The sequence below is a fragment of the Globicephala melas genome, chromosome 9 (assembly GCF_963455315.2).
Source record: "Globicephala melas chromosome 9, mGloMel1.2, whole genome shotgun sequence".
Taxonomy (NCBI): Eukaryota; Metazoa; Chordata; class Mammalia; order Artiodactyla; family Delphinidae; genus Globicephala; species Globicephala melas.
Window position 1 is genome coordinate 17,604,387 of NC_083322.1, and position 27,876 is coordinate 17,632,262.

General features: G+C 49.7%; 1 protein-coding gene across 3 annotated transcripts; it reads left to right on the forward strand.

Annotated features, from left to right (window-relative positions):
• Nucleotides 1–108: 108 nt before the first annotated feature.
• WDR91 (WD repeat domain 91) lies at nt 109–27,581 on the forward strand. 3 transcript variants are annotated; one of them, XM_060305269.1, is made up of 15 exons: nt 109–264; nt 1,622–1,801; nt 2,590–2,796; nt 4,548–4,631; nt 5,624–5,754; nt 6,867–7,032; nt 14,944–15,099; nt 16,956–17,149; nt 17,753–17,903; nt 19,398–19,492; nt 19,624–19,792; nt 22,066–22,174; nt 23,006–23,118; nt 24,389–24,586; nt 27,045–27,581. In XM_060305269.1, exons 1-15 carry the CDS (start codon nt 142–144, stop codon nt 27,207–27,209), a joined length of 2,241 nt encoding a protein of 746 aa, XP_060161252.1. In that variant the 5' UTR covers nt 109–141; the 3' UTR covers nt 27,210–27,581. The 3 variants fall into 3 exon arrangements, with proteins under 3 accessions (XP_060161252.1, XP_060161254.1, XP_060161253.1); XM_060305271.1 differs by lacking the exon at nt 109–264 and adding an exon at nt 288–552; XM_060305270.1 differs by lacking the exon at nt 109–264 and adding an exon at nt 288–499.
• The last annotated feature ends 295 nt before the right edge of the window (nt 27,582–27,876 follow it).

The following is a 27,876-nucleotide window of genomic DNA, read 5'->3' on the forward strand; positions in this document are numbered from 1 at the left end:
CGCGGCGAGCGGTGCGTGCGGGCTGGTAGGCCGGCCGCGGCGTGACGTGATCGGCGACCGCGCCTGGCCCCGCCCCGCACGGCCTAGGCCCCGCCCCTCCCTCCCTGGTCCGCCGCGGTCCCTCACGGCGCTGGCGCAGAGATGGCGGAGGCAGTGGAGCGCACAGACGAGCTGGTCCGCGAGTACTTGCTCTTCCGCGGCTTCACGCACACGCTGCGGCAGCTGGACGCCGAGATCAAGGCGGACAAGGAGAAGGGGTTCCGGGTGAGGGGCCGGCGGGTGCGGCGCGGGCAGAGGCGGCCCCGAGGGAGCCCGGAGCTGGCTCTCCCCCAGCACTGCCTTCCGGGGCGGGAGCGGCGCTGTCACCGCGCCAGGGGGACCGTCGACATCAGCGCGTGCGACAGTCGCTTGACAGATGCGGAACTGAGGCCCTGAGAGAGGACGTGACTTGCCTGAAGTTACCCAGCGAGTTAGGAGCATCGCCGAGGCTGGAGCTCAGGTGCCCTGACTCCTGGTCCGGGGCTCCCTTCTCCACCCCCAGCCTCTCAGCAGGTGCTGGCCAGTCATTGGTCAGGATGGCGATGAGGTTTTAGGAGCTAACGTGGGGTAGATGTTTGGGGTTTTGGCAGCAGAAGTATTCTGAAGTTGGCTTCCAGTGGCATTGGGAACAAAGGGGTCTGCAGCCCAACATGTTAGCTGGGTTCAAGTATCTGTTTGAAACGGCTTTATCAGTGACTCATTGGCAGTTTTGCTTCACGATTGAGGAAGACCTTGTGCATTTGAAAACATACTTCCCCTGCTCAGACATGATTTTCTGTTGAGAAGTTCTTGGAATTTATATGTGTGTGATTTGTGTGTATATTTGCTGGCTTCAGTTGGTGTTGGCAGGTGAATTGAGAGAGGCAGTGAGCTAGCAGCAAGAACACTGGAGGGGAGTTAGGAGACCTGAGTTCTTGTCTTGCCGAAGTTAGTGGCTACTTGGTGGTGGCAAAAGAAATCATTTCAGCTGTCCGAGCCTCAGTGTTCCTGACCTGTAAAATGGGTGTGTTGGAATGGTATCAATATTCAAAAGCCTTTCCTTCTTGTGTACTCTGGTATGATTGCTCCTCACAAGGAGGTGACTCCTTTGGCTGACACTCTGAGCAACTGCCAGGACTTTGGTAGTGCTTTGAGGACTTGAAGGAGACAGTATATCTCACCATGAGCCTTGGAATCCTGGAATGGAGGAGTTAGGAGGAGGGGCATGGAGATTGTCTCACTCTGTCTTTTTTTGCTTAGGAACTGAGACCAGAGAGTTGAAGTGACATTGCCAAGGTGGCTGAGTAAGTCAGAGGCAGATCCAGGCCCTGGACCCAGATCTCCTCCTTCCTGGGCCAGGGTGCTTTGACACCTGCAATTTCCACGCTTGGTAGAGGGTCAAAACACATACCTACATCAGGAAAAAACCTAAAAGCTATTACATCACTGTGTTTTGAAAGTTTTATAGATTGCTAACTTAAAGAAAAAAAGATTTAACATCCAGAAGCCACAGCAAGAGGAAAAAGCTGTATTAACTCTGGAACGAGGAGAGAATTCCCTTCCGTCCTTCAATGCCTTCTCCATCTCATCTTTCTCTCATCAGGTGGACAAGATTGTGGACCAGCTGCAGCAGTTAATGCAGGTGTATGACTTGGCTGCCCTTCGGGATTATTGGAACTACCTGGAACGTCGGCTCTTCAGCCGTTTGGAGGATATGTATAGACCCACCATCAACAAGCTGAAAACCAGCCTGTTCCGCTTTTATCTCGTCTACACAATCCAGGTGCTTTTGGTTTAGGGATTTCTTGGTGGAGAGAGTTCTTTGATCCAGAGATAGATTTTCTTTTAACGCCTAGGGACAGCTCTCTCTGTTACTCCTGGGAGAGGGTGAAACAGTCACAGTGCAAATTATTTTTGACTGTTTTCCTACTTTTTTTCTCCTCATCTGTAGATGATTGGACTTGTCTTCCTCATTCCTATTTCCCCTCTTGTTTTAAGCACGTAAGCCTGGGTGGAGTTTTGAAGAATATAAGTAGCTGGGTTAAAGTTTGAGTAATAAAGATTATGGCTGACCTGGGGGAGTAAATCACTTAGATTATTTGAAAATCAACTAGGAATTAATTTTTAGGATGGTATTTATCATCAGGACTTTATTTTATTTTACTTATTAATTTTTTGAAGATTTTTTTGATGTGGACCATTTTTAAAGTCTTTATTGAGTTTGTTACAATATTGCTTCTGTTTTATGTTTTGGTTTTTTGGCCCCAAGGCATGTGGGATCTTTGCTCCCTGACCAGGGATGGAACCCGCACCCCCTGCATTGGAAGGCGAAATCTTATCCACTGGACGGCCAGGGAGGTCCCTCAGGACTTTAGTTTAAACCAGCTTCTTTGAAGTTACAAGGAACTTGAGTGTGATGATTCTTTTGATTTTATAGAGTTTATAGATCATGTTTGGCCACTTACCCAGCAGGCCAATATTCAGAGGCTGTCTGCTGTGCGGTGGTGAAGAATCTTACCTCTGGACTTCTGTCTCTTTCCCTTCCTTGCTACCTCCTCTGTGTCTTTGCAGACAAACAGAAGTGACAAGGCTCAGGAGTTCTTTGCAAAGCAGGCCACGGAGCTCCAGAACCAGGCCGAGTGGAAGGATTGGTTTGTCCTGCCCTTCCTGCCATCCCCAGACACCAACCCCATCTTTGCTACCTACTTTTCTCGCCAGTGGGCCGATACCTTCATCGTGTCCCTGCACAACTTCCTGAGCGTCCTGTTTCAGTGCATGCATATCCTCTCAGCTGCTCGGGGCTGGGGGCCCAGGCTACTCTTAGTGCAATCGTTTCTTCTACAAAATGCCCGAGGATCACTGTCACATGTCACGTGAGGGGGCTGGACAGATTGTGGTTATTTTGATCAGTAGGCCGGAGATCGTAGGTCGGGAATTGTAATCATTATTACAGTTGTTCAGCAGCTCTGCTGCTGAATAGTGGACATGTGTGGGTGGGGACTGTACTAGCAGTGGGGGGATAGGAGCCCTCAAATAGGGCCTCTCTCAGCAAAGGCAGGGGTCAGTGCAGAGCTGCTTTGCAGCGAAACCGGCCAACCCCGAGAGCACCCTTTGTGCATGCCCTGTGCCCCCCAGGATTCACTTGCCTTTGCTGGGATTAGGTAGCAGGTGAGAACACTTCTAGGGCTGGAACTTCCTCCCTGTGTTAGTGCCTGGGTCACTGTCTTTATAATGACCTTAGGATCCCTTGACTTGTCAGAGGACAGAGCAGCTTTAAGAATATAGGTGGATATTTAAGAGAGAGAGGATGTGAATAATTTGCAGCCGACCGTATTTACCATTTTGTCGTGGAAAGCCCAGGCCATCCTCCTCGCTCACTCTTGCTCTCTAGCAGGAATTCCACGGGAGGAGAAGGGAGTCTGGTTTGAATGGGGCTGTCTGGTGAGTCACTGATAAACTGGACGTGGGGAGGCCCACACCATCTCCTTTTGGCTCTGGGAGGAACGTCTTCTGGTGGAGGTAGGAAGGGAGTGTTTCCTTTTGTGCTGTGGTGAGTGTGAATTACGCCCTTGCCAGGTTGGCCTTTTCTCTCCCCCTGCTGCTGCCCTTCATCCCCAGGGCTTTCAAACAAAACTAACAGGGCGCCCAGCCCAGAGGTGGTTACAGCTTGACCCCATGGGCCCTCTAGGGAAGTTTGCTTCCCCGGTACTGAGGCCCTGCCTGCTCTGTGCTCCTCTGGACTGAAGCTGTTTGAGGTGGTCAGGCAAGACTGACACCGTGACCTAGAATGTGGGTGCTCATAGGGTGGCAGACTGCAGAAAGCTTGCTTCTCAGTCTGAACCTCTGCCAGAGAGGCTCATCCTGTGGAGGGGAAAGGCGAGTGGCCAGCCCTTCTGCCCAGCTGGTGGAGCAGCGGACGGTGTGCCCGCAGAGCCACTGGCTGCTGGGCTGGCTTTTTGCTCCGTGTCACTAAAGCTTAGGCTGGCTGTGAAGCCCGCAGGATACTAGCCCTCTACTGCTGGTATTTGGGAGAAAGCGTCAGATTTGGATTTATGTCCTCTCTGTGGGCTAGCCAGGCGGGTTGTCATGTGTCCGTGAGTCTCTCTGAAGGAAGTCAGGCCAGGCCCGGTGTCAAGGGAGAGACTATTCATGAAGCTGTGAAGAGCCCACAGCACAGAGTTTTTACTCTGTGTCATGTTCAGGGGTGTTGGTGTGGTGTCAAGAGTTTGGGAAGGGCTTTTAATCGTTTTGCAGGCAGGCTTATTCTTTCTTTTTTTTTGTATTGAATTGTTTTATCTTATTGCAGAGTTTGTGATAGAATATATTTTTTGATTTGAATTTTATTTTTATTTTTTGATTTGAATTATTTTAATCGGCTATTTTTCCCAGCTTTGTTGGAGGATAATTGACAATTAAGAATTGTATATATTTAAGGTATAAAACTTGATGGTTCGGGGTACGTACACATCGTGACATAATCACCCCAGTCAAGTTGATTAAGAGGCAGGTTTATTCTTTAACTTGGTGCACCGGTTCCCGTGATCCTGAACTTCGATGCAGAGTGCCAGCGGACCAACCAGATTCAGGAAGAAAATGAAGTTCTGCGCCAGAAGGTTTGTTGCGAACAATGCTTGCTCCTTGGGAAGTACTTCTGCTTTTCATGTGTAAAATTAGGTCGTAGCCATGGAGGGCTGATTTCAGTAGAGGAAAGCACTGATCTCAGATGAAAGTGAGTCACCAGAAAGGCAGTGTTGGGGATTTGGGGGCCATGTGACAAGTCTTTGAAAACCAGAGGTGAGGTTCATGTTGTAAGTCACGTAGTGCGAACAACACAGTAACAGGAGTGAACTTTTAAGAGGAAAAAGACTCTAGGCATTGATGTCACCTTACATCTAACCTGCTTTCATACGTCTGCTTCCCACCCCTAGTCCTTTTCCACCTGTCCCCACATCTGTATTGTTTACAGCCCAGAAATGATTTAATTGTTCTCAGCTAAGCTAAACTAGGTTTCTCTAGTTTGGTAAAATGGTAGCTCCAGGGGACCCACATTTGCCTTTACATTTTGCCTGAGGGGCATTTCTCTAACCTTGAGATTGACACATCTTCAGAAAAGGGAGGATTTTTTAGAAAAAGGAAGGTTACAAGCTGTTTAGGTTTGGGGGTTTAAGATTCTTGGGTTTGGGTGTGTGTGTATAATTTTCTTTCAGGCAAAAGGTCAAAATTGCTGACCTTCATTTAAAATTTCTTTTTTCCATTTGAGTTCCAAAGTCTGATTTTGTAGATTCCAAAGAGCAAAGCAGGATTGGGTGGAACTATTTTTCTCACTGAATTCAGGAAGAAGCGAGTCAAATGATAAAAAGAAAAAAAAAAAAAAGTGGGTTTTTTATATCTAACGGTTTTTAGTTTTCTCACCTCCCTGTAGTCAAGTACCAGCAGCCTCACCCATTTTTCCAGTCAGCAGAGAGTGAGAGAGGCACTCCGAGGTTGAGGGCGAGCGGCCTTTGAGCCAGTGTGGTTGGGTTTTGGATGTGACGTGAGTCTAATCTTCCTCAGGGGAGGGAAGGCTGGGTGAGATCCCCATCTTACTCATCCCACCTCTACGCAGCTGTTTGCACTGCAAGCTGAAATCCACCGACTGAAGAAAGAGGAGCAACAGCCAGAAGAGGAAGAGGCCTTAGTCCAGCACAGACTGCCTTCTTATGTCTCCAACATGGACCGCCTGGGGGACTCGGAACTGTGAGTGTGTGCTGCGCCCACTCCGCGCCTCTGTCCCCTGTGCTCTCCCCTCCTCCCGGCGATGACGTGGAATTGCCAGGAGCCTCCCCGGTGCTCACTGTTCTTGTCTGAGCTTTCTGAGTAAGGTCCCCTGGTCCTCTAGTTGTCCCCTACCTCCCAGCCTCTAGGCCTGCTCTTCCAGGGGCCTGCACATCCAGACGTGTGCAGCCTGGGTTAATAATCACAGCCGCTTTCGTGAAGCCCTGGGAAGTTTCTGTGCCCTGAAAGGAGCGCCTCTTGGATGACACGATTGCCAACCACAGGTTGGATACATTTCTCCGTAGAAGCATGCTCTTGTCTCAGGGTTTGGAAAGGTAGGCAGGTTGGAAGAGAGGTATTTGAGCAACCTTAAAAAACAGCTAGTTACAGCCGAACACCCAGGCAATGAGAATAATAGCAGTTGAAGAGACGTAGGCACCACAGGTCACAGAATTAGCGATTGGTGAGTCAGGATGCAAACCCAGGCAGTCAGATTCCAAACCTACATGTGGCCAAGTACTGCAGCAGATGAAACTGCTCTAGTTTCTGAGCTAGCGCCCTCCGATGGAAATAAAGTGCAAGCCAAAAATCTAACTTAAAAATTTTTAGTAGCTATGTTAAAAAAAGGAAAAACAAGCTAATTTTAATGATATATTTTAATGATATATTTTATTTAGCCCAACTTTCCCAAAATATTGTATTCATAAACAAAGTATTCATGAGATATTTAACACTCTTTTTCATGCTCAGTCTTGAATCCCAGTGTGGATTTTACGCCTCCAGCACAATCTCCATTTGGACTAAAGACATTTCAGGTGCTCAGTGCCACATGTGACCAGTGGCTATTAGCGCTGCTCTGAGCTTTACCACGGCCCTCAAAGGAGAGCCGCAGCCTTCACCATTGTGCCAGTTAGGCTGCTGGCTCCCTTCGTACGAGAACAGCACCAAGCATCACGCCGCCTTAAGGCCCAGGCGTGCGAACCTGGCCAAGGCCCTGGTCACTGGCAGCGTCCATAGCCTGGGAGGTCTGTGCTCTGGGTTCTCCCAGGTTCCCCCTCCAGCGCTGTGACCTTGTGCTGTGTCTGCTTGTCCAGAGCCATGGTGTGCAGCCAGAGGAACGCTTCCCTCTCCCAGTCGCCTCGTGTGGGCTTCCTGTCCTCGCTGCTGCCTCAGAGTAAGAAGAGCCCCTCAAGGTTGTTGCCTGCCCAGGCCCCCCCTCAGGCTCAGAGCTCGGCCAAGAAGGAGTCCTTTGGCGGCCAGGTTAGTGCAAGTCCTGCCTTTCTAACTCTCGCCAGGAGGCCTCCGACATCCCACTCGTCAGGTGGAGACTTGTCCACCCTCCCTTAGGACCTGCAGGTGGAGGGTGGATGGTGACAAGAGGAAGTATGCTCTGAAGGGCCCCTTCCCGTTTCTCGTAAATGTCCTCTAACTCATGAGCGCTTATGACTGTGATTTGTTGACTCAAGCGTGAATTCAAGCAATCCTGGACTTCTAGATTTTTGGTGATATAAAGTAGCATGTCGCTAAAGACTAAATTAAAGTTACTTCTAAATCCAGTGTAGTATTTCTTTTACAAGTTGTTATTTCCTGATTCTACGAAGCAGTTTTGCTATTTTTCACTTTTATAGAAGCTTGCAAGAGAATTTCTTCTATGCCAGCATATGTCCAAAATTGAGTTTTCCGAGCAGAGATGGTCAGAATTCATTGCTTTCAGAAGTGCTGGCCAGAGTGAAACTTCAACAGACCCATAGTTATGCCTTATTGCTCGGGTAGGGACCGTTTCCCTTTTAATATATTTTTATTAGTCGCAGATACAGTAAGTTGTCATCATCTCTGCCTTCCTCTCCTGCCACCCTTGGCTTGAGGACAGGTGTAAGTGATGCAGCAGCGTGGGGCCGCTTGGGGAGAAAGGGGTCCGCCCCAAGGCTGCCATCGGGACGTCGGGGCTTTTAGCACAGCACTTGGGTTTAGTACTGTTGTTGAAGTGCAGACATTGAGCAGGACACCAGGGAAGAAAGAGCATGGGCTTTGGAGTCAGGCAACTGTACCTTGTTTATCATCCTTGCTCAGATTGCTTAAACTCATCCCACTTCACTTGGGATGATGAGAACAGCATTCACTCCCTAGGGGTAGAGTTATTTGAGCTGATATGAGAGCCCTTGGTATATGCAGTGCCTGGCAGGTTATAAGCACGTGATACATTTTAGTTGTAGTTGTTGTAGCTGGGAAGGTATTGGCCTCCTGGGTACCTAAGTCAGTTCTGAGACCTAAAGTGGCAGCAATGCAAAATGACTGCAACCTTAGCATCGGGGGGGGGGGGGTCTGGGGCATCAAAAATCAGTCATGGTTATTCTACGACTGTTTTTTTCAAGTTCAAACCTTAAAATTAGAACTGCAGTTTTGTAGAATATGGTTGAGTAAGTTTTACGGTTTGCTTTGCAAATCTCTTTCACTGTGCAAGATTTTATAAGTGTAATAGATGACGTATGGAATGCTACGTCCCTTAAAATGTGCATGAAATGATGAAATTCAATTTCATTAACTTAAAAGAAAATATGGAGACGGGGTCTTTGGGCTTAAGCCTGTGGCCTTATGTTTACGTGTTCAGGTGCTAAGGTGTCCTATGGTGAGGGTGAAATGGGATTGGAAATTTTTTGTATAGCTCTTGTTCAGGAGACAAAGGTAAGAATGTGTAATTTGCAGAAAACATGCCTTCCTTTACCTCTGAAATATATTCAAACAAAGCTTGGATCACCGTGTGGCATGTTAACAGAGCAGAGGCAGCCTTTCCATTCCCTGAATGGAGTTGATAAATGTCTGCAATCTGAAAAATCCAGTGGTTGGGTCACTTGTTTGTTTACTGATATATTTGACTCAGCAGTGATGTTTCAGTTCTAAAGATAACTAGTATATTTGAGGTTCAAGAAAAATCACAGAATTTTAGAGTTGGAGAAAGCTTAAAGGTCACCTGCCCCACCCTCCTATTGAGAGAGGGCACATCCTGTGACTGATTGCCTCCTGTGCTGGGGAGGTCACTGCTTGTACATGTGGGATGTTTGCCTGTTTGAAAGTTGTTAGTTGAAACCTCTATGATTTTTACTCACTGATCTTAGCTTTGCCTTCGAGCTATGAGAATAAGGCTTCTGGTTAGGACAACCCTTCCTGTCCTTTCCAGACTAAGTACTATGTTCATTCCTTCCTTTCTGCCCAACTGTTTACCCATGTGGCATGATTTCTAGACCCCTCACCATTCTGGTTCTCTTCTTCTAGGGGGGACATTCTAAGTTTTAAATTCCTCTCTACAATCGATGGCCAAATTTGAGTTTACAACTCAAGATGCTCTCTTACCAATACCAAATGCAGTTAGCTGTATGATCACTTCCTGTGATTTTAATGCTATACTGCTTTTAACGCAATAGAAAATGACATTGGTTTTTTAATCAGCCACGTGGCTTCGTTAGTGCATATTAAGCTCGTAGTCTTTTCCTCACTACTGCCATGCCAGAGCGCCTTCTTTCTTTTTTACTCTTAATAAGCAAAACAACATGAGTTGTGTTATTAAATTAGCAATACAGGGACTTCTCTGGTGGCGCAGTGGTTGAGAATCCGCCTGCCAATGCAGGGGACACGGGTTCGAGCCCTGGTCCGGGAAGATCCCACATGCCACGGAGCAGCTACACCCGTACACCACAACTACTGAGCCTGCGCTCTAGAGCTTTCGAGCCACAGCTACTGAGCCTGCGTGCCACAACTGCTGAAGCCTGCACTCCGCAACGAGAGAAGCCACTGCAATGAGAAGCACATGCACCGCAACAAAGAGTAGCCCCCGCCCACCGCAACTAAAGAAAGCCCGCGCGCAGCAACGAAGACCCAACACAGCCAAAAATAAATAAATAAAAAATAAATTTGGGCTTCCCTGGTGGCGCAGTGGTTGAGAGTCCGCCTGCCGATGTAGGGGACATGGGTTCGTGCCCCGGTCCGGGAAGATCCCACATGCCGCGGAGTGGCTGGGCCCGTGAGCCATGGCCGCTGAGCCTGCGCATCCAGAGCCTGTGCTCCGCAGCGGGAGAGGCCACAACAGTGAGACGCCCACATACCGCAAAAAAAAAAAAAAAAAAAAATTAAAAAAAAATGTATAAAAAAACATTAGCAATACATAAAATGAGAGGCTTTCCTATTTTAAATATTATTTATACATAGCATTGTAAGTTTCAATCACATCAGCATTTTACCCACTTGTGATCAGTCATTGTAACTGTTGTTGTTATCACTGAAAAGTTCATAAAATTATAGATGTAGAGTTATGGCGATACACTCTCTGTGCTTTCACTATGAATCTGGAGGCAAAATTTTAGAAACACATGGAAGTAGCTGTAAAACCACAATTCCTAAGCTCTTCTGGGATCTCTGTGACAGAAGCCCCTGTGGGCATCTCCTCAGCAGCCTCCCCCACTGCAGTTCTACCCCATCCTCCTCTCCAGTTATAATTCCACTCCTTCCATAACTACTCAGTCCGTTTGGGACTGTGAGGGGGAATTGTGGTTATTACAGAGATAACCTCTAATCGGCTGTAATGCAAAGAAAGCAAAGCGACCACAGACTTCTGTGTTTGTAACTCTTATTAGTATCAAACTACCTCATAGCTCCCGTGACATCAGCAGTAAGAATGCTGCCCTTGGGGCTGTTTCCATGGATCTTAGCAGGATGGGGAAAAGGGAGCCCTCTTCCCCGTCTTTCATTCTGTAATCTCTGTGTTACTAGGGCCTGTCTTCTGGGTGTCTTTATTTTGCTTCAGGTGAGCCTAAATTACTGGAACTTGTTCTCTGTTCCATTTGGACGACTGCCTGGTAAGCTCTATTCAGGCCACCGAAAATGAATTTAGATCCTTCCCTAGAGTGAGAAGCAAGAAGGTCAAATGATAAAACATAGGTTAAGATACCTCTCCTGAACTGTAGGAGACAGGTAGATTATGGTAGAATATGACAATATAATTTGGACTGTTGGAATGTTATCTGAATCCAGTAGTTAAGATTTTTATGAGGTTTGCTCTTCAAACAAAATAAAACTTTCAATTACCAGTTGTATCACAGTGAACATTTACTTAAGTTATATGCATGTGTAGCTAGACACAAGTTTACCTTAACTTACTTATTTAGGTGTTTGGTGGATGGCTGCATTCATCAGATTTTAGCGTGCTATTTTTTGTTGAAGTTTACCCTTCTTTCGTAAATAACTTAGATATAGTTTAAGGAGAAGCTCTCTCTAAGCAGGATCTGATAGGTCACACTTAGGTCTATAGCTCTTTTGGTATAAACTACCCTATCATTATAAAGACAGTTCTTCTTAATTTATTGCAGTGCCTTAAGTTAATGCCTGTGTGAATTTTCATTTCGGAGTACCGTCCAGCCCCCAACCTAATGATAAACTGGACAACTTCCTTGCCATCTTGACTTGACAGGGTAGCATTGCTTTTGTTCTTCTTAATGTTGTAATGTATTTGCTGGGGAAGGGTTACAAGTGGCTAGAGAAATTTGTGTCAGCTAGAGAAATTTGAAGTCTATCCTAAGCCTCTCTGTTCCATCAGTTTGGGCCAATTGAATTGAGCACCCTTAAAACCACGTGTTGGAAGAGGAAAAAACACCACTTATCAGGTGTAGCAGGTGAGTAAGGAAAGACAGGTGTGCCACCAAGTGCCTGTGCCTGCTCTGCAGCCTTCCCAGCCTTTGGTTCCAAGGTGGGATACCCCTGTGGTCTGTGTACTTTCTTTGGGAATGCATGCAATATTAAATGGGTTCTTTTCCTTCTCACATATCCAGTTTAAAGATCTCTTGGTCAGGCTGATAAATCTGTCAAACCTGAATCATAGTTGTGCCAGGCTGTTCGAGACTTCCTTGCTTGCCAGGATCCCACTATTTCGGAAAACAGCCGTCAACCCTGGAAACTCCTCCTCCTCTCAGCACTATTTTTATAGCTAACTGTGGAGTTCCCATAGCCACCTTTGAAGTCCAGAAAACATGGCCTCTGCTGTCAGTTCTTCCTTTGTCTTGTCTATCAAAATGTTAGAGCTTTTGGAGACGTGTTTTGGAATTCTTCATTTCTAATTTTATTTGAGTCCTCTTTTTTTCTTGGTAAATCAAGCTAAAGTTTTGTCTATTTTGTTTAACTTTCAGAAAACCAGCCCTTAGTTTCATTGATCATTTCTATTGACTTTTTAGTCTATTTCATTGTTTTCCACTCTGATCATTGTTATTTCCTTCCTTCTACTAACTTTGGGCTTCATGTATTCTTCTTTTCCTAGTTCCTTGAGGTGTAAAGTTAGGTTGTTTACTTGAGGTCTTTCTTCTTAATGTAGGTGTTATTACAAACTTCCCTTTTAGAAGTGCTTTTGCAAAAGTTTTGGTATATTGTGTTTCCATTCTTACTTGTCTCAAGATATTTTTTGATTTCTCTTTTGATTTCTTCTTTGACCAATTGGTTGTTCAGGAGCATGTTGTTCAGTCTCCACATATTTAAGAATTTTTTAGTTTTCTTCTTGTAATTGATTTCTAGTTTCATCCATTGTGATGCTTGCTATGATTTCAGTCTCCTTAAATTTATTAGGACTTGTTTTGTGGCCTAACATATGATCTATCCTGGAGAATGTTCCATGTGTGCTTGAGGATGGAATGTTCTGTAAATGTCTATTAAGTCCATCTGGTCTAAAGTGCAGTTTTAAGTCCAGTGTGTCCCTAGTGATCTATCCACTGGTGAAAGTAGGGTATTGAAGTTCTCTACTATTATTTTCTACTGCCTATTTCTCCCTTCAGGTCAGTTAATATTTGCTTTATATATTGAGGTGCTCTGATGTCAGGTACATAAATATTTACAAATGTTATATCTTTTTTTTTTTTTTTTTTTGCGGTATGCGGGCCTCTCACTGTTGTGCCTCTCCCGTTGTGGAGCACAGGCTCTGGATGCGCAGGCTCAGCGGCCATGGCTCACAGGCCCAGCCGCTCCATGGCACGTGGGATCTTCCTGGACTGGGGCATGAACCCGTGTCCCCTGCATCAGCAGGCGGACCCTCAACCACTGCGCCACCAGGGAAGCCCAACAAATGTTATATCCTTTTGTTGGAGTGACCCCTTTATCATTATGTAATGGCCTTCTTTGTCTCTTATTATAGTCTTTGGCTTAAAGTCTGTTTTGTCTGATATAAGTATAGCCTCCCCTGTGGAATTCTTTAGTCTGAGCAGTTTGCCCTCTGGATCAGTAGATATAGGGAGGAATTAATAGATTTGTGTAATGAAGGTTGGCATCCTTGGATCTCCTCCTAGGGAGTCAACCACCCCCGATCCCACTACCCACCCCGGGACCGTGTGAGGGACCATGGTTACCTCAGGACCACCTCTTACTTTTGGGAAGGTAACAGGAGTCATCTTCCACTTTCTAAAACTGTGGGACCTATTCAGTGTTTCATGGACCATGGGATACTTCTTAAGAATGGCTGGAAGCACTGAGAGAAGGGCCTTACCTTGGTTGTTATTTTGCTCCAGGATTATGACATTTCTTCTTATCTTTTCTCTTCAGTGTCACTTTCTTCCATGTGCTCCCATCATGGTTTTTCTTTCTTCAGGTTTCTCAGAGTTTGGGGCCACTGTCAGATCTGGATGTAAATTCCGGATCTGTCAAGTTCTCCCTGTGTTAAACGAGTAACTTAACCTCTCTAAACCTCTGCTCCCCATGTTAAAATAATGCCTCATCTTTAAGGGAGTGTTTGTAAGTTTCTTAGCATGGCACCTTACATATGGTAAATGCTCAATGAGTAGTATATATTGATGTTATTATTGTTGTTGGTTTTCTTCTTAGGTTTTTTAAAAAAAATCTTAACTAAGATCTTTACTTTTCCCAAAATAAGTCAGAATTCAGAGAATCAAATACTCTTTCTAGAGAAAACATCTGTTACAAGCACAAGTAGATACCAATGGAGGTCGCCTCGTCAGAAAACCAAAAATAACCAATCCTGTGTAGGTCAGCCACAGTTAGGCTCCAGGTAAACTAATAGCCTTTAAAATTTCCTTTCTTAACTGTTCACATGACTCCGGGGTCCCAAGGAACATACGTTAATCATTTTAAGTTGTTTAGTGTTCACATAAAAAATAACCAGTAGAAGAACTAGAAGCCCACAAATAGACTTTGGTTCATTTTATTCTCTTTACTTAGGACTTGTGTACAAATGATTTGTGAGGAGGTTGGTCTCAAACCATAGCGGCTGTTTGCATCTTATCCCTTTGCTAAGAGTGTAAAAAAAAAAAAAAAAGATGTGTGTTGGGGGGGTAGGAGTGTGACCATCACAACTTGTGGGAATAAGGGTGGAATAAAAGGAACCAGCCAGATAATTTGGAAAGGTGTTGAGGTGGCAGCTCCTTTTTAAAAAGCTCTAGATTAGGAATCTTCAGTCTCTATAGGAGTGGGAATTACTGAGTTCATTTGCTGTAACCTTGGTTGACTTTATCTCACTTGCTATGAAAAGGAGCCAGAAGATGCCAGTTTCTCTCTTGTCCAATTTATCTTGCTCAAAAGGCCTTGAGTTTCCAACAATTTCTATTAAGACTTTCTGGTTGCCTAGTAATCATTTCCAGATACCTCAATATTTGTTAACATTGGCTGGTTTAGTCATGCACTTGGCCCAAAACAAGAGGGTGCTGTGTTCCTTTTTCCCTCCAAAGGGGTGATTTTATTTTGCATAATTTTTTTTGCTGTATTGCCCAAACATATAATTGCTTGTAAATCTTTGTAACACCCAGCGTAGGGCCTGATCTGCCTCATAATTGTCACTTAGTAAGTGCTAAGCTAAATAAAGTTAACAGTTCCAGTTAGATCAAGGAGATATATATGTATTACCTCCAGGTGATAGGTGTGGCAGGTGGAGAAGTGCTGGGGACCTGTCCTCTTAGGATGGGGGAGTGGGGAACAGAAAGGAGGAGGTCCAGCCTGCTTATGTTTTGCCCTTGACTTTGCTCATGGGCTGACATAGTAACATTTTAACTACCTCTCAGCATGGGCAGGGAGGAACCTTACCCAGGAGTAAGAGGAGAGTCCACTCCTTGGCCCCTGCTCCCCTCCTGGCCCAGGTGTCATGGCCTGGGCCCAGGTAGGAAGAGACTTTTCACAGCCTGGTGTCTCGTCCTCCAGAGCACCAAGGGTAGGGAGCCAGCATGTGCGCCCAAGGACGGGAAGAGCCTCTTCAGCGGGCTGGCCACTGGGGAGTCCAGCTGGTCACAGCACCGCCAGCGGCGCCTGCAGGACCATGGCAAGGAACGGAAGGAGCTCTTCTCCATGACTCTGCAGGTATGGCTTGGCCTTGGCGTCTCACGACCGCCTGCAGGGACACCACGCGGCCACATGGTGGAGGGCCATGGAAAATGGGGGGGGCCTTGTAGGGCCTGCTCTTACCTCTCTTGATTTCTTCTGCTGTGTAGAGTGTGGTTTTGCCTAACTGGATTTAATTGCTTGCACTTTGGTTGTTTCGTTCCAAAACCACCTGGCTCTCCAGTGATCCCTCTTCCCGATGGAGTGTTTCCCTAAACAGGGGCCATAAAATGCTGGCCTCTGAAAAGGTTCCCAGAAGGTGAGCTCTGTGAATAATTGGTTTTGGACCCCTTGCATGCTCTGTCCTTCCCTTAGGTTAACTGTGCGTGTTAGCATGTCACGGGCGCTCAGAGTCGGTGGGAGAGGGACCTGTTTCCCTTGGTTTAACCCAGCATCTCCCAGACTTGCTCAATCACAGGATCACTTTCTCCTGCACTTCCTGCTGGAGCTGCTGCCCCGAGAGCCACGTGTCCACGCAGCGTCGTGCTGCGGCCCAGGGCCCTTGCCGCGCGAGCTCAGGGACTCCTCTCCCTAGTGGATATGGGTTGGGGTCTGCTCCTGGTGGTGTAAGCTGCTTCTGTTTCAGTCAAATACTCTGGATTGAAGGCAAAAGGGATTTACTGCCTAAGTCACCTTGTTGACCATTTATCTCCTAATTGAGGCTACTTGCCTGTTTTAAAGGCATTTTTTGGTGTTAGCAGCCCTGTGCTGGTTCTGGTTCGATAGCGTAGACCCTTACGGCTCGGATCTCAAATCCTTCTGTGCTGTAGGATTAGAGGCGCACCCGAGCTCAGCCACTCCCGTAAGGTACCTCTCTGAGCTCGGAGGTCTCTGTTTCTCTGTTTATTCTATTCTACTCCATTCTATTCTATTCTATTCCATTCTATTCCATTCTATCCCATCCCATCCCATCCCACCCCATTCCATTCCATTCCATTCCATTTCATTCCATTTTTGCTGTAGAACTGCTCTTTCTGGGACCCCAAGGAGTGCTTAGAGGAGCCTCAGGAACCATGCGAGTGGTAGAGAGTGCCCTGGCTGGTGCCCCCTGGCCTGGGTTACGTCTGGGTGAGCAGATAGTAATCGTGATGGCCAACACTTGCTGTCCCAGGGAGGCAGAGACGGGCGGCTGCCGCCCTCCTGGGTGCAGGGTGTGTGGGGTGCCATTTGGTGCCCCGCCTGGCTCTGGCTCTGCTGCTGTGCTCGGGTCTATCTCTGTGCCTGGCCCGTCGCCCCAGTCTCTCAGTACCCCTCTCCCAGGAGGAGGTGCTGGTTGACATGGCAGCGCACTGGCAAGGGGCCACGCTTGCCTCTGGCTGACCCGGCTTCACATCAGCATCCTACCCCGGGCCAGCTCTTGATCTTAGGCAAGTTATTTAACTTCTGCTTTCAGTCTTACTTTCCAGAGCTGTAAAGTGGGGTTAATAGTAGGATCAGAAATGTTTGGGTGGAGCATTAAATGAGGCAATCAATCATACTCACGTAGTGCCTGGAATGCAGTAGGCACTCACTCACTCACTGATTCTTGTTATCATTGGCCTGGTCTGTCAAGGTGGTGCGTGTCCCGAGTCTCGTCAGCTGTGGCCGGGAGCCTGTGGCCCACACTCCCTCCACAGGGCCTGTGAGAGGAGCAGGGCCTCTAGGAAGGGGCCGCCAGCAGAGCAGGCTCTTGTAGTTCAGAGCTCTTTCTTTTAGACCTTGAGACCACCAGGATCCTCCCCCGAGGGCTGTGGCCTGCGTCCCAGACATCTCGCAGTGTGTCCCCAGACGTGGGGAATGGCTGGGCCCGGTGCAGACCCCTCACAGCTGACTTGTGCCCCCTTTGCTTGGTGCAGTGTGCAGAGAAGAAGCCCGAAGCTGGTGGCCCGGAGGCAGAGCCCTGCCCGGAGCTCCACGTGGAGGTGCTGGAGACCCTGGCACGGGCTCCTGCCGCAGGCCCTGAGGGTGGGGGGGTCCGACCCGAGCAGCCGTTCATCGTGCTGGGGCAGGAGGAGTACGCAGAGCACCACTCCTCCATCATGCACTGCAGGTGGGTGTCGGGCCGGCCGGCCGGCCAGGGCCAGGGCCCTCTGGGGGAAAGTCTGATGGCGTGGGGTTTGGGCTCCCCGGGAAGCCTCGGTTTTCAGGCTGTGCGTGTGAAGGTGTGGCAAGCAGGATGATGAGAGGTAACAGAGATGCGGAGGGTGGGATGGCCCGGAGGGACCGTGGTCACCCCTGAACTGTCAGAGGAGGGCTGGACAGCTGCCGGTGGGGTCCTGCCGAGAGCTGCCGTTGGCCGGGTCAGCCTCTTCACTCCTGATCCTGGGGCTCGACGCCCAGAGGGTAGGTGATCCCTTGCTCTGGAGGCGTGATGCAGGAGGCTCTCCGTCTCTAGAGACCACACGAGTGCCGAGGGCGGGGCTGTGTGCATCTTGCCCGCAGGGCTCAGCACATAATATTGAATAAATGCTTTGTAAGTAGTTCTCAGACAGATGAACGAATGAAGATTTCTAGAAGTAGTTCACGCCCGTCCTTGGAGTGTGGGCATTTGACTCTCAGCAGGAGAGTCAGAAAAGCAATCCTCTGGGTGCGCTGAAGAGGACGGCGGACTAAGGCAAGGGTGCTAACAGCGTCCCCCTTTCTCTCATCTTAGAGTGGACTGCTCGGGGAGGAGGGTCGCCAGCTTAGACGTAGATGGGGTCATCAAAGTGTGGTCCTTCAACCCCATCATGCAGACCAAGGCATCCTCCATTTCCAAGTCGCCACTGCTCTCTTTAGAGTGGGCCACCAAACGGGACAGGCTGGTGAGTGGTCTTACTTGTTGCTGGACCTGTGGTCTAAGTGAAGAACTCTCTAGGGCTCTCCCCAGTGGCTCCAGCACCACAGGCCTGGTTGGGGCCTCCAAGACGAGCCCCTCCCTTCTCTCTCTCACTGGGAAGGCAGGGACCACACATCCAGGACTGTCTGTCCCAGCAGGCTCCTATCTGGAGGTTACTGGATTAACAGGAATTGGAATTAGGCTGCAGTGGGACCCTGTCCGATGGCAGAGGCCTTCTTCCTGCGTGGGGTGGTCTGGCTTGCTTTCCGTCTTCCTGCAGAGAGACCGGCTCCCTGCCTGTTCTCCCCCACCAGTTCCTGCCATCCCTGCACATTTCTGACAGCGCACCACGAGCGTTCTCAGCTGCGCCCCCTCCTGCTGAGACCCCTCCCTGGCCAGGCCGGAGGGGGTGTGTCCTATCCTGGGGTTCCCACAGTGGTGTTAGCATATTTGACATAGCATTTGTAGTTAAGGAGATAAAGTTGATTTATAGTGTTTTTTCTTTTTCACCGTATTCCATTTTGGAGGGGATCATACTCAGCAGCCCAAGGAGCAGACCTTGTTTTTTTATTTTTTTATTTTTATTATTATTATTTTTTGCGGTACGTGGGCCTCTCACTGTTGTGGCCTCTCCCGTTGCGGAGCACAGGCTCCGGACGCGCAGGCTCAGCGGCCATGGCTCACAGGCCCAGCCGCTCCGCGGCATGTGGGATCTTCCCAGACCGGGGCATGAACCCGCGTCCCCTGCATCGGCAGGTGGACTCTCAACCACTGCGCCACCAGGGAAGCCCAGACCTTGTTTTTAAATAATTTTTGACAACTGCAGGAATTATCCTTATGGCACTAGGATCTCGGGGCTCTCCCTGTACGAGTGTCAGTTTGCTAGGTGAATGCTGAGGCCATATTCCAGGGAATATTCCTGGGGGACACCCTCAGATCTGCTTCTGTTGCTTTCTTCTGGTGGTCCTCGTTATTGTCTTTGAAGTTTTCACCAAATAAATCACAAGGATAGCCTCTGTTTTTTTCTGGAGGCCTTGGTAGGCCCAGAGCCAGAGCTGTCCCCAGGATACACAAATGGGGCTGTTACCCAGCCCAGTGACCAGCTGGGGCCGCTGCCCAGGGAAGTGGTGGTGGATCCGGAGCCAGAGGGCAGGACTGGGACAGCTGGGATTTAAACTGGAAGGGGGGGGGTGGGCAGAGGGTCTCATTTCCAGCTCTACCTGAGGTAGCAATAGAGCTTCTATTCCACACATTCCTTTTGTGGTTTTGCTTCTGTTCAAGGTCACCTGTGACGTCTTTAAGTTTTAAATGAGGTTCTTTGTAGCCGGGTTTTTCCCCTGAACTAGCTGGAGAAGTGGAGGCAGGCCTCACCCCACAGCCTGGCCCACTGCACAGGGGTGGGCCTGGCTCCCCAGTGGGCCTCCCTGAGCGGGCCTGACCCAGAGCTGTCCTTTGCATCTCCCGCCCTTTCTCCTTCCAGCTCCTGCTGGGCAGTGGTGTGGGGACGGTGCGCCTCTATGACACGGAAGCCAAGAAGAACCTCTGTGAAATCAGCATCAACGATGATATGCCCAGGTGCGCTGGAGGCCGCTCCCTCAACTGCTGTGCTCGGCGGGCCTACCTTGGCCTTGGCCGAGCCCCCGAGCCCCGCTCCCCCTCCCTCTGTGGACGGGCGGAGCACTGACCCGGCCCCACGTGTGTTGCAGGATTCTGTCTCTCGCGTGTAGCCCCAGCGGGGCCTCTTTCGTCTGTTCAGCTGCAGCTCCGAGCCTTGCTGCCCAGGTGGACTTGTCCGCACCAGACATCGGCAGCAAGGGCACTAACCAGGTTCCTGGCAAGCTGCTGCTGTGGGACACGAAAACCATGAAGCAGCAGGTGCGGGCCTGCCCTGTGGTATCCCTGGGGTTGGTCACACTCCCGGGCAGGCACACAGCCTGTGCTGCCCTCTGTTTCTGAGGTCTCTTCCCTCTTTGCTTTGGGCTCGTCAAGATTTTGATTTGTGAGGAGGTTTCAACATTTAAGTGTTGAAAAATAGTAATACTCCAGTGGGGCAGATTGCCAGCAACTGAAGTCGTTCAGCATCATGCCACAAATTTAGGATTCACACACAGCCTCTTATCGGGCCCTTTTGGCTTATTTAAAATCTTTTAATTTAATTTCTTTTAATATTTAAAGTTTTTTTTTTTTTTTTTTTTTTTTTTGCGGTACGCGGGCCTCTGACTGTTGTGGCCTCTCCCGTTGCGGAGCACAGGCTACGGACGCGCAGGCTCAGCGGCCATGGCTCACGGGCCCAGCCGCTCCGCGGCACGTGGGATCCTCCCGGATCGGGGCACGAACCCGTGTCCCCTGCATCGGCAGGCGGACTCTCAACCACTGCGCCACCAGGGAAGCCCCAAGTTTTTTTTTCTTTTATTGGAGCAGTTTAGGCTCACAGTAGAATTGAGAGGAAGTTTCAGAGATCCCCCATAGACCCCCTGCCCACACACGCACAGCCTCTCCTGCTGTCAGCATCCCCCACCACAGGGGCACATTTGTTATAGCTGATGCACCTACACTGACCATCATAATCACCCAAAGTCCATGGTTATATCAGGGTTCAGTCTTAGTGGTGTACGTGCTAAGGGTTGGGACAGATGTGTAATGACACGTAGCCACCATCACAGTGTCACAGAGGGTATTTCCACTGCCCTGAAATCGCCCTGTGCTCCATGTAGTCTCCGCTGCCCCCAGCCCCTGGCAGCCGTGGATCTTTACACTGTCTCCATAGTTTTGCTTTTTCCAGAATATATGGTTGGAGTCAGACAGCCTTTTCACATTGGCCTCTTTCACTTACTATTAAGCATTCAAGTGGTTTATTTTTCAGGACACAACTAGAGTCCCCTTCTGACTGCCTCTTAACTTACAACTGCATAAAAATTGCAGCAGCAGCTAGAAGCAGTGAGGACACATGCGTATTCTTAAGAAATGACAGTCTTGAGAAAGCTTGCTCACGGGGCCTGTGACTCACCTTCCCCAGCAGCAGAGGATGCCTTCCCACCCAGAACAGTAGCAGATGCTTACAGCTATGACCCTGAATCCCGAGAGCTTCAGTGCTGTTTACACTCACCTGTTTAAAAGGCAGTGGTGTTTCTTGGGAGAATCAGTTGTGGTCAGGCCCTTACCTGCAGCAGCGTGTTTCCTGCTGGTACCGGACACTTGAAGTGTCCCTGTCTTGTTGGTGGCTGGGTCCCGAGTCTTCCGTTTGTGCCTCTCTGCGCCTTCCTGTTCCGAGTTGGAAGCCTCGCAGGTCTCTCCAGCCAGTCAGGGCCACCCTGCCACGTCAGTTCTTGCTCTCTAGCTTCCTCGTCCTGGCAGATGCGTCCCACTGAGAAACCAGGTGTCTTTCTGGAGCCAGCCTTCTCCCTCACCCTGAAGTCAGTCCAGGAGCAGACATTGTCAGTTCCACCTCCAAAACCTGTTTCCAGTCTGAACACTCCTCTCCATTTCGGGGACATGCCCGCTAGCACCCCTCAGCTGGACAGCTGCTGGACAGCGCCCCCCATGGCGCCCGCCTGCCACACTGCGCCTGGGGGATGGGCAGACACGGAGGCAGGTCCTGCCCCTTCCCGCTCCTCTGGGTTTCCCATCCACACCCCCTGGAATGTGCCTGGCCTGGCCCTCCCTGCTGCTCCAGCCTCCTGGTGCCTCCTGTCCTCCTCATCCTGCAGCCACACGCCCTCTCTGCATGCTGTCCCCTCTCGAGAGTGTTCCTACCCCACTCCATCCGGCTGACATCTGTCCTCCAGCATCTTGTAGATGCTCCCCTTTATACCCACCCAGTCTGGTTAGGTCCTTTTTAATCTTGTTAGTTTGTGCTAAGAACTTGTCATGATTTGTAATTTTATGTTCACTTGTTATTTTTCAACTTTTCGTTAAATATTGAATACATAGAAGAGAATATTGAAATCATAGGTGTACGGAATAATGAGAAGAACCGTGAAATGAGCACCTACCTACCATCACGGTTTAAAAGTGGGACATTACCGACACTTTTTATGCCCTGGTGTGCCCTTCCTCAATCTTGGTCTCCTTCCCCCTTTCAAACAGAACCTGTCTTGAAATTTGGTTTATCACCGTACATTTTAAAATTTAGTTTGTCCTTTTTCTAGCTCCAGTTCTCCCTGGATCCGGAGCCCATTGCCATCAACTGCACAGCCTTCAATCACAATGGGAACCTGTTGGTCACGGGGGCAGCTGATGGTGTCATTCGGCTGTTCGGTAGGCAAGCGTGCTCGCGGCCATCCTGGTCCCCTCCTCAAATGCCCCAGGGAAGAGAGTTGGATTTTTGCCAGCTGGACTAGAGGCTATTGCAAAACCCCAGTCCAAGATGCTTGTAATAGAACTTAACTTTGGTCAGAGTCTGCTGTTTTCAGGACCCCCTAATTACCTTGCACGTGGTCCGTGTCCGTGGACACGGGGAGGCGGCGTGGAGCTTAGCAGTCCTCCAGTCCTGAGCTTTTGGATCTGAGTCCTCGTGGCCCGAGTGAGATCCAAGAGGATACGAGAGAGTAATGCCGTCCTGTCCTCTTGGTGTGACCACTTCATTGTCCCCATGAGAGCAGTAGAACGGTGTGCGTCAGAGTCATTGGCGTGCTGTTTAAAGCTCCTCTCGCCAGGCCTGTTCCAGGAGACCAGAGTCAGAGGGTCTGGGAAGGCCCTGGGGACTGTATCTTTAACCGATCTCCAGGGCTCCCTGGTGGGAAGTTACAGCGCCCTCCCAGGAAGGACTTTCGTGTCCTCCTAGACTTACGGGCTCCCCAGATGAGCTCAGGCTCCACCCAGGGATTTCTGAACCTGACTTTTGATGCAGTGAAAGAAGCTTCCGTTTAAGATTGGTTAGCAGAGGACTAGGCGCAGTGGGGGAGAGAACTGGTAAAATGAAGCACCCAGTGCCCACTCTTCACCAGGGGTCAGCTCTGTGACTCCTGTCGGGTCTGGGAGGCCCTCTGCCACCCATGGGGCAGAGGGAGGGTGGGAGGTACCTCCTGCCGTGGGCAGATATCTCCCCAGGGCCTGGGCGGGAATCCTAGTGGCGTCTCATTGCCTCAGATATGCAGCAGCATGAGTGCGCTATGAGCTGGAAGGCCCACTGCGGGGAGGTCTGCTCTGTGGAGTTCAGCTACGATGAGAACACCGTGTACAGCATTGGCGAGGACGGGAAGGTAGGTGGAAACAGGATTTGGGTCAGGAAGCTCCCTTCCTCTGGCTTAGGCATCTGAGATTCTAGAGAGCACCAGAACAGCATGACGGGCTGGGTTCCAATCCCAACTGTACTTCTTACTATCTCTGTGACCTTGGGCCTCTGCCTCAGTTTTGTCATCTGTAAAACAGAGATGAAAATAGTAACCAGTCTCACAGGGTCTTTGTGAGGTTTAAATGAGTTCAGTGGGAGTTGACTGTTCTTATGAAAGGGGAAGACCTACATCCTTCCTCCTGGTTGTAGCAAAAAGGACTCATCTCACTGACCCACCTGACTCGGTGGGCTCCCAGGGGTGCAAGGATGTACTTCAGTGAGCTTGGTCATCGGGTGGTCACAGCATGGATATGTAGGGCTTGCCAGGGCTGGGGGCTGCAGACAGTTTCGCCCAAACAGAGTCAAGAAATGTAAAAAGGAAGCTGGGGAAAAAAGTAAAAATCAGTGCCCCCTTTAGATTCTCCCTGGAAAGATTCATTAGGATCCTTGGAGAGGGAGCTGGGGCAGGCAGAGCGGGGAGAAAAACGAGCTTTTCGCGTGTGCCCTCCTGTACCTTTTGGATTGTATACCGTCCACTTGTATTATCCAGTGAAGGCAGTAATTACAAAATGAATTCTTCTTTTGAAAACTATGAGAGGGGATTTTTAAATCAAAGCCCTACTTCCTATTTATTTGAGTAGGATTCTCGGTTAAGCGGTGGCCACACCCAGGTAGCCTGTCCCTTGGGTGGGCTAAAGGGCTGTTTGCACTACAAAACGTGAAGCTCAGCTTATCCCTCATTGCTCATGTTGCATTGATTGCACTGCTGAGAAACTGGAAGTGTATTTGGAACTTGTCCTATTTTTAAGAAAAATCTAGCTGGGTTCTAACCCTGATAGTAATATTAATAATGACAACAACAACAACAGTAATAATAACAATCACTGGAGCGTTGCCCTTGCTTGAGAGATGGGAATCCAGGCGAAGGCTGTTGCCTGCCTCTTCCCTTTCCTGGAGTCAGGCCAGAGAGAAAGTTCAGGCTTTGACATGAAGTGGCTGACTCTTTCTAGATTTTCTTCCCTTAAGAAAATGCTTAAATTGTGTTGGGAAGAGTCGGGACTGGGTGGTCATCTCACTACCTTTCCCGGGGCCTGTGGACCCACCTCCTCTTTCCTGGGGCCTGTCCTCTCTCCTCCCCCCGGACCTGGGCTCTGTTGCCGGCCCACTGAGAGTGCCGAGCTTGTGCTTTGCGGTTGCAGTTCATCCAGTGGAACATCCACAAGAGCGGCCTGAAGGTGTCCGAGTACGGCCTCCCCACTGACGCCACGGGCCCCTTCGTGCTGTCGGGTTACAGCGGCTACAAGCAGGTCCAGGTCCCCCGGGGCCGACTCTTCGCTTTTGACTCGGAGGGGAATTACATGCTGACGTGCTCTGCCACAGGGGGCGTCATCTACAAGGTACCTGGCGGGTGGTGGCAGGGAGGTTCCTCCTCGGAGGTCTGGGCCCGGCTGAGTTCGAGCCTCTGTCCCTGTCTCTGTCCCAATCTCTGTCCCTCCCCGATGGCCGTGGAGAAGCCTTTGACCCGGGATGGACAGCGCCTGGGCCTCCCGGCTGCAGGCCAGCTCGAGGGAGCAGGCGGGAGTGGGCATGAGTGTGGCATGTCCATCCTCTCTGCTCGCCCGTCACTGTCCTTGGACGAGACTCTGTCCCTTTTCTGCCTCCCTCCTTGGGAATAATACCAACTATAGAAACCTCAAGAGCTAGGGAGAAGGGCTGTAGGTTGGTTTGGGGGGACATACCCCAAACAGGAGGGTGCCTAGGTGGTCTGTTCCAGGTACTCTAATCTGGTGTAGGTTTATTGTTTATGGGAGGTCCTGTGGGTCAAGGACGTTATAATCCATGGCTGGGACAGAAATCCAGGGGGTGTGATTTGTCACACGGGATGTAAGCTGTCCACTCAGTTTATCTGCTTATTTTAATTCTCATGTCACAGCCTCTCTGGTTCATGTACTTTTTTTTGGATGTATGATTGAATGAAATTATAAACCTCTCCTATTTTACTAGCACTACCAAATAGACTAGGGATGAGGATTTGTGTCGTGGCCTAAGCACATGGTCTGGTTCCGCGTTGCCACGTGGATTCAGTTCTGAGCCTCGGTGTTAGCTCTCTGCCTGGCGGTGTTTCGTCTGCAGGTAGAGTCATGGAGTGGGATGCTCTTTCTCTGGGGCTCCCTGAGCTCGCCTCGCATGGCTCACAGCCGGCGGGCAGCCGGTGCTCTGGACGGCAGCTGCCTGCGGGCGTGTCCTTGGCCCTGGGCAGTGCACACAGGAGACGGAGAGTGTGGCCCCGCTCTCCTGGGGCTCACGCTCAAGTTAGAGCGAGCACCAACAGTGACCACAGTACAGAGCTGAGGGCCCCCAGGGGAGGAAGCCGGGTGGGGGCCGAGTCCTCAGGGAGGACTGGGCAGGGGGGCTGTCTGTGGATTTGAGGCCTTTGGAGGAGGAGGGGTTGGGAGGATGTGGAGGAAGGTGGGCTTTGGGGCTCCACAGGGCAGAGGGGAGCAAGGGCAAACGGTGGGGCGAGGGGGAAGGGGGCTGCTGAAGTGGCAAGTAACGAGGCTTCTGGACTGTTGACCTTGAGTGTGGCACCAGGAGGCCTGGGTTTACTGTCGCCCAGGCTCCTCTTTTCCGCAGATGGTGATGATTTGGGTGGCTCTTGACCGCTCCTTAAAAATTAGTTCCACACTTTATTTTTACTTATTTATTTAAATATATACATTTAAAAATCTTTTAAAAGTTTTATTGAGGTACAGTTGGCAAAAATTGTATATATTTAAGGGGTACAGTGTGATGGTTTCATAAAAAGCTCCATAATTTCTTGTAATTGCTATCGGGAGGTATTGTAAAACGTTTTCTGTTCACAAGCCTCATTTTATTTTATTATTTAGATTTAGTTGAGTTTCAGGTGGGCTCTCCTTTGCTCTCTGTATGATTGTGTGTGTATGTGTGTATATTATTTTATTTTTGATCCTGCAGGCTTTATCATTTGTCCTGATCAGTTCATATGGTTTGCAGTCAGACTTTCTCTATAACCAATTAACGGGTTGAAAGATTTTCCTCTGTCATTTAAAAAATGTCAAAAATGGGGTCTAATTACTTAAGGAATATAATGACCTTCAGGTCCCATTTTTACAATCTATAAATAATTCATGATTGTTAAAGATGTTTTCTCTGTGAAGGCTGAATACTTCCTCTTTCTTGCTCATGGATGTTACATGTAGCTGGATTGACAGTCTGCTCCTGGTTTCCCTTCCTTATTACCTTCTGACCCCTCACACCTGTGCACATGAGTCCCGGACAGCAGGTGCTGGCGGCACAGAGGAGAGCCGTGTTTGTGCCCTGACCCAGGGCCTCCGGTGCCAGCACTGCTCTCTGGGTGTGTGCCGGCCGCACGGCAGGGAATCACCAAGACCTTGCCCTCCTGCCCTCCTGCCCTCCTGCCCTCCTGCCACTGGTGTTCCCTGGGGGAAGCAAATGTAAAACAGAGAGGCAGATACATGATATGAAGCTGGGAGTGGCAGATGGTGCTGGAAGAGAACACCAGGCACAAGCAGGAGACATGGCTCACAGCAGGTTAAAGGTGGCAGGGAAAATTGTGTCTTTCAGAGCATATTAGGGACTTATTTCCTACTTCAGCTGAAGGAGTAACTGTAGTCGGGAAAGTGAAGATATTTCCTGGTCCAAGCAACGAACCTGAGACTTTCTGGAAAGGGGGACCTGTGTGCCTGGGCATGTTCTCAGCTTGGGGTGGCAGCCCCCAGGCTCGAGGCAGCTTGGCCACCGAAAGTGGATAAAGTGGATGTGTTTGTGAGCAGTGCCTGATGATGCAACCTCATCTCTCCTGTCCCCTTGCAGCTGGGCGGGGAGGAGAAGGTTCTGGAGAGCTGTTTGAGCCTGGGTGGCCACCGCGCCCCTGTGGTCACCGTGGACTGGAGCACAGCTGTGGACTGCGGGACCTGCCTCACTGCCTCCATGGACGGCAAGATCAAGCTGACCACCCTCCTGGCCCATAAAGTCTGATGGGGCCCGCCCCAAGGGCCACCCACGGCAACAGTATTATCCTGGGAGGCAGGCAGAGATGGCTCAGGAAGACAGGGCGCTCCCCTTCCGGCTCCCTGCCAGGGTGGGGAGTCTTCAGGGAGAGACTGCCCAGGGGGCTCGGGCACTGTCCAGCCGCCTGACGAGAACAGGAGCCACGTAGAACTGTGGCACGTGTTCCCCAGACATCGGCACGCTGGCCTCTGCCAGGAGCAGGCTCCAGACGGTGGGAGGAAAGCTCAGGAAGCAGGAGAAACATTGTGGTGGCTGCTCTGTTGGCCTAGAAGAGATTGAAAGTATTTTGTATATATTCGCTCAGTTTTCTTTTTTTAAAAAAGAACGTTATTGTGGTCACCTGGTGTCTCTTTTTGGAACGTACGCGTGCAGCAGAGCATCTCCCTTCACCCTTTGCCCTGGCGATGGTCACTGTGAGCTTCGGCCCCGCGCCCCAGCTCTTACCTCACCAGCCATGGGGCTGACCTTTATTGGAGGTTTGCTTGTTGCTTTGCCACGGATGTAGGACGTCCTCTCTCTACTGCTCCGTTGGCTAACCAAGGTTTGTGCCATTCCCGTTTCTTTGGGCTCATGTCAAGGAGGCCATGGTGTCTTTTTTACCTTGAGAGTTGGCAGCTTTTGTTAGGACAAGTGC

Coding starts and splice junctions, on each gene's coding strand:
- WDR91 (XM_060305269.1), top strand. CDS start 142: ATGGCGGAGGCAGTGGAGCGCACAGACGAGCTGGTCCGCGAGTACTTG. Junction 17,150..17,752: donor TCCTCCATCATGCACTGCAG/GTGGGTGTCGGG, acceptor CTCTCATCTTAG/AGTGGACTGCTCGGGGAGGA. Junction 24,587..27,044: donor CAGGGGGCGTCATCTACAAG/GTACCTGGCGGG, acceptor GTCCCCTTGCAG/CTGGGCGGGGAGGAGAAGGT.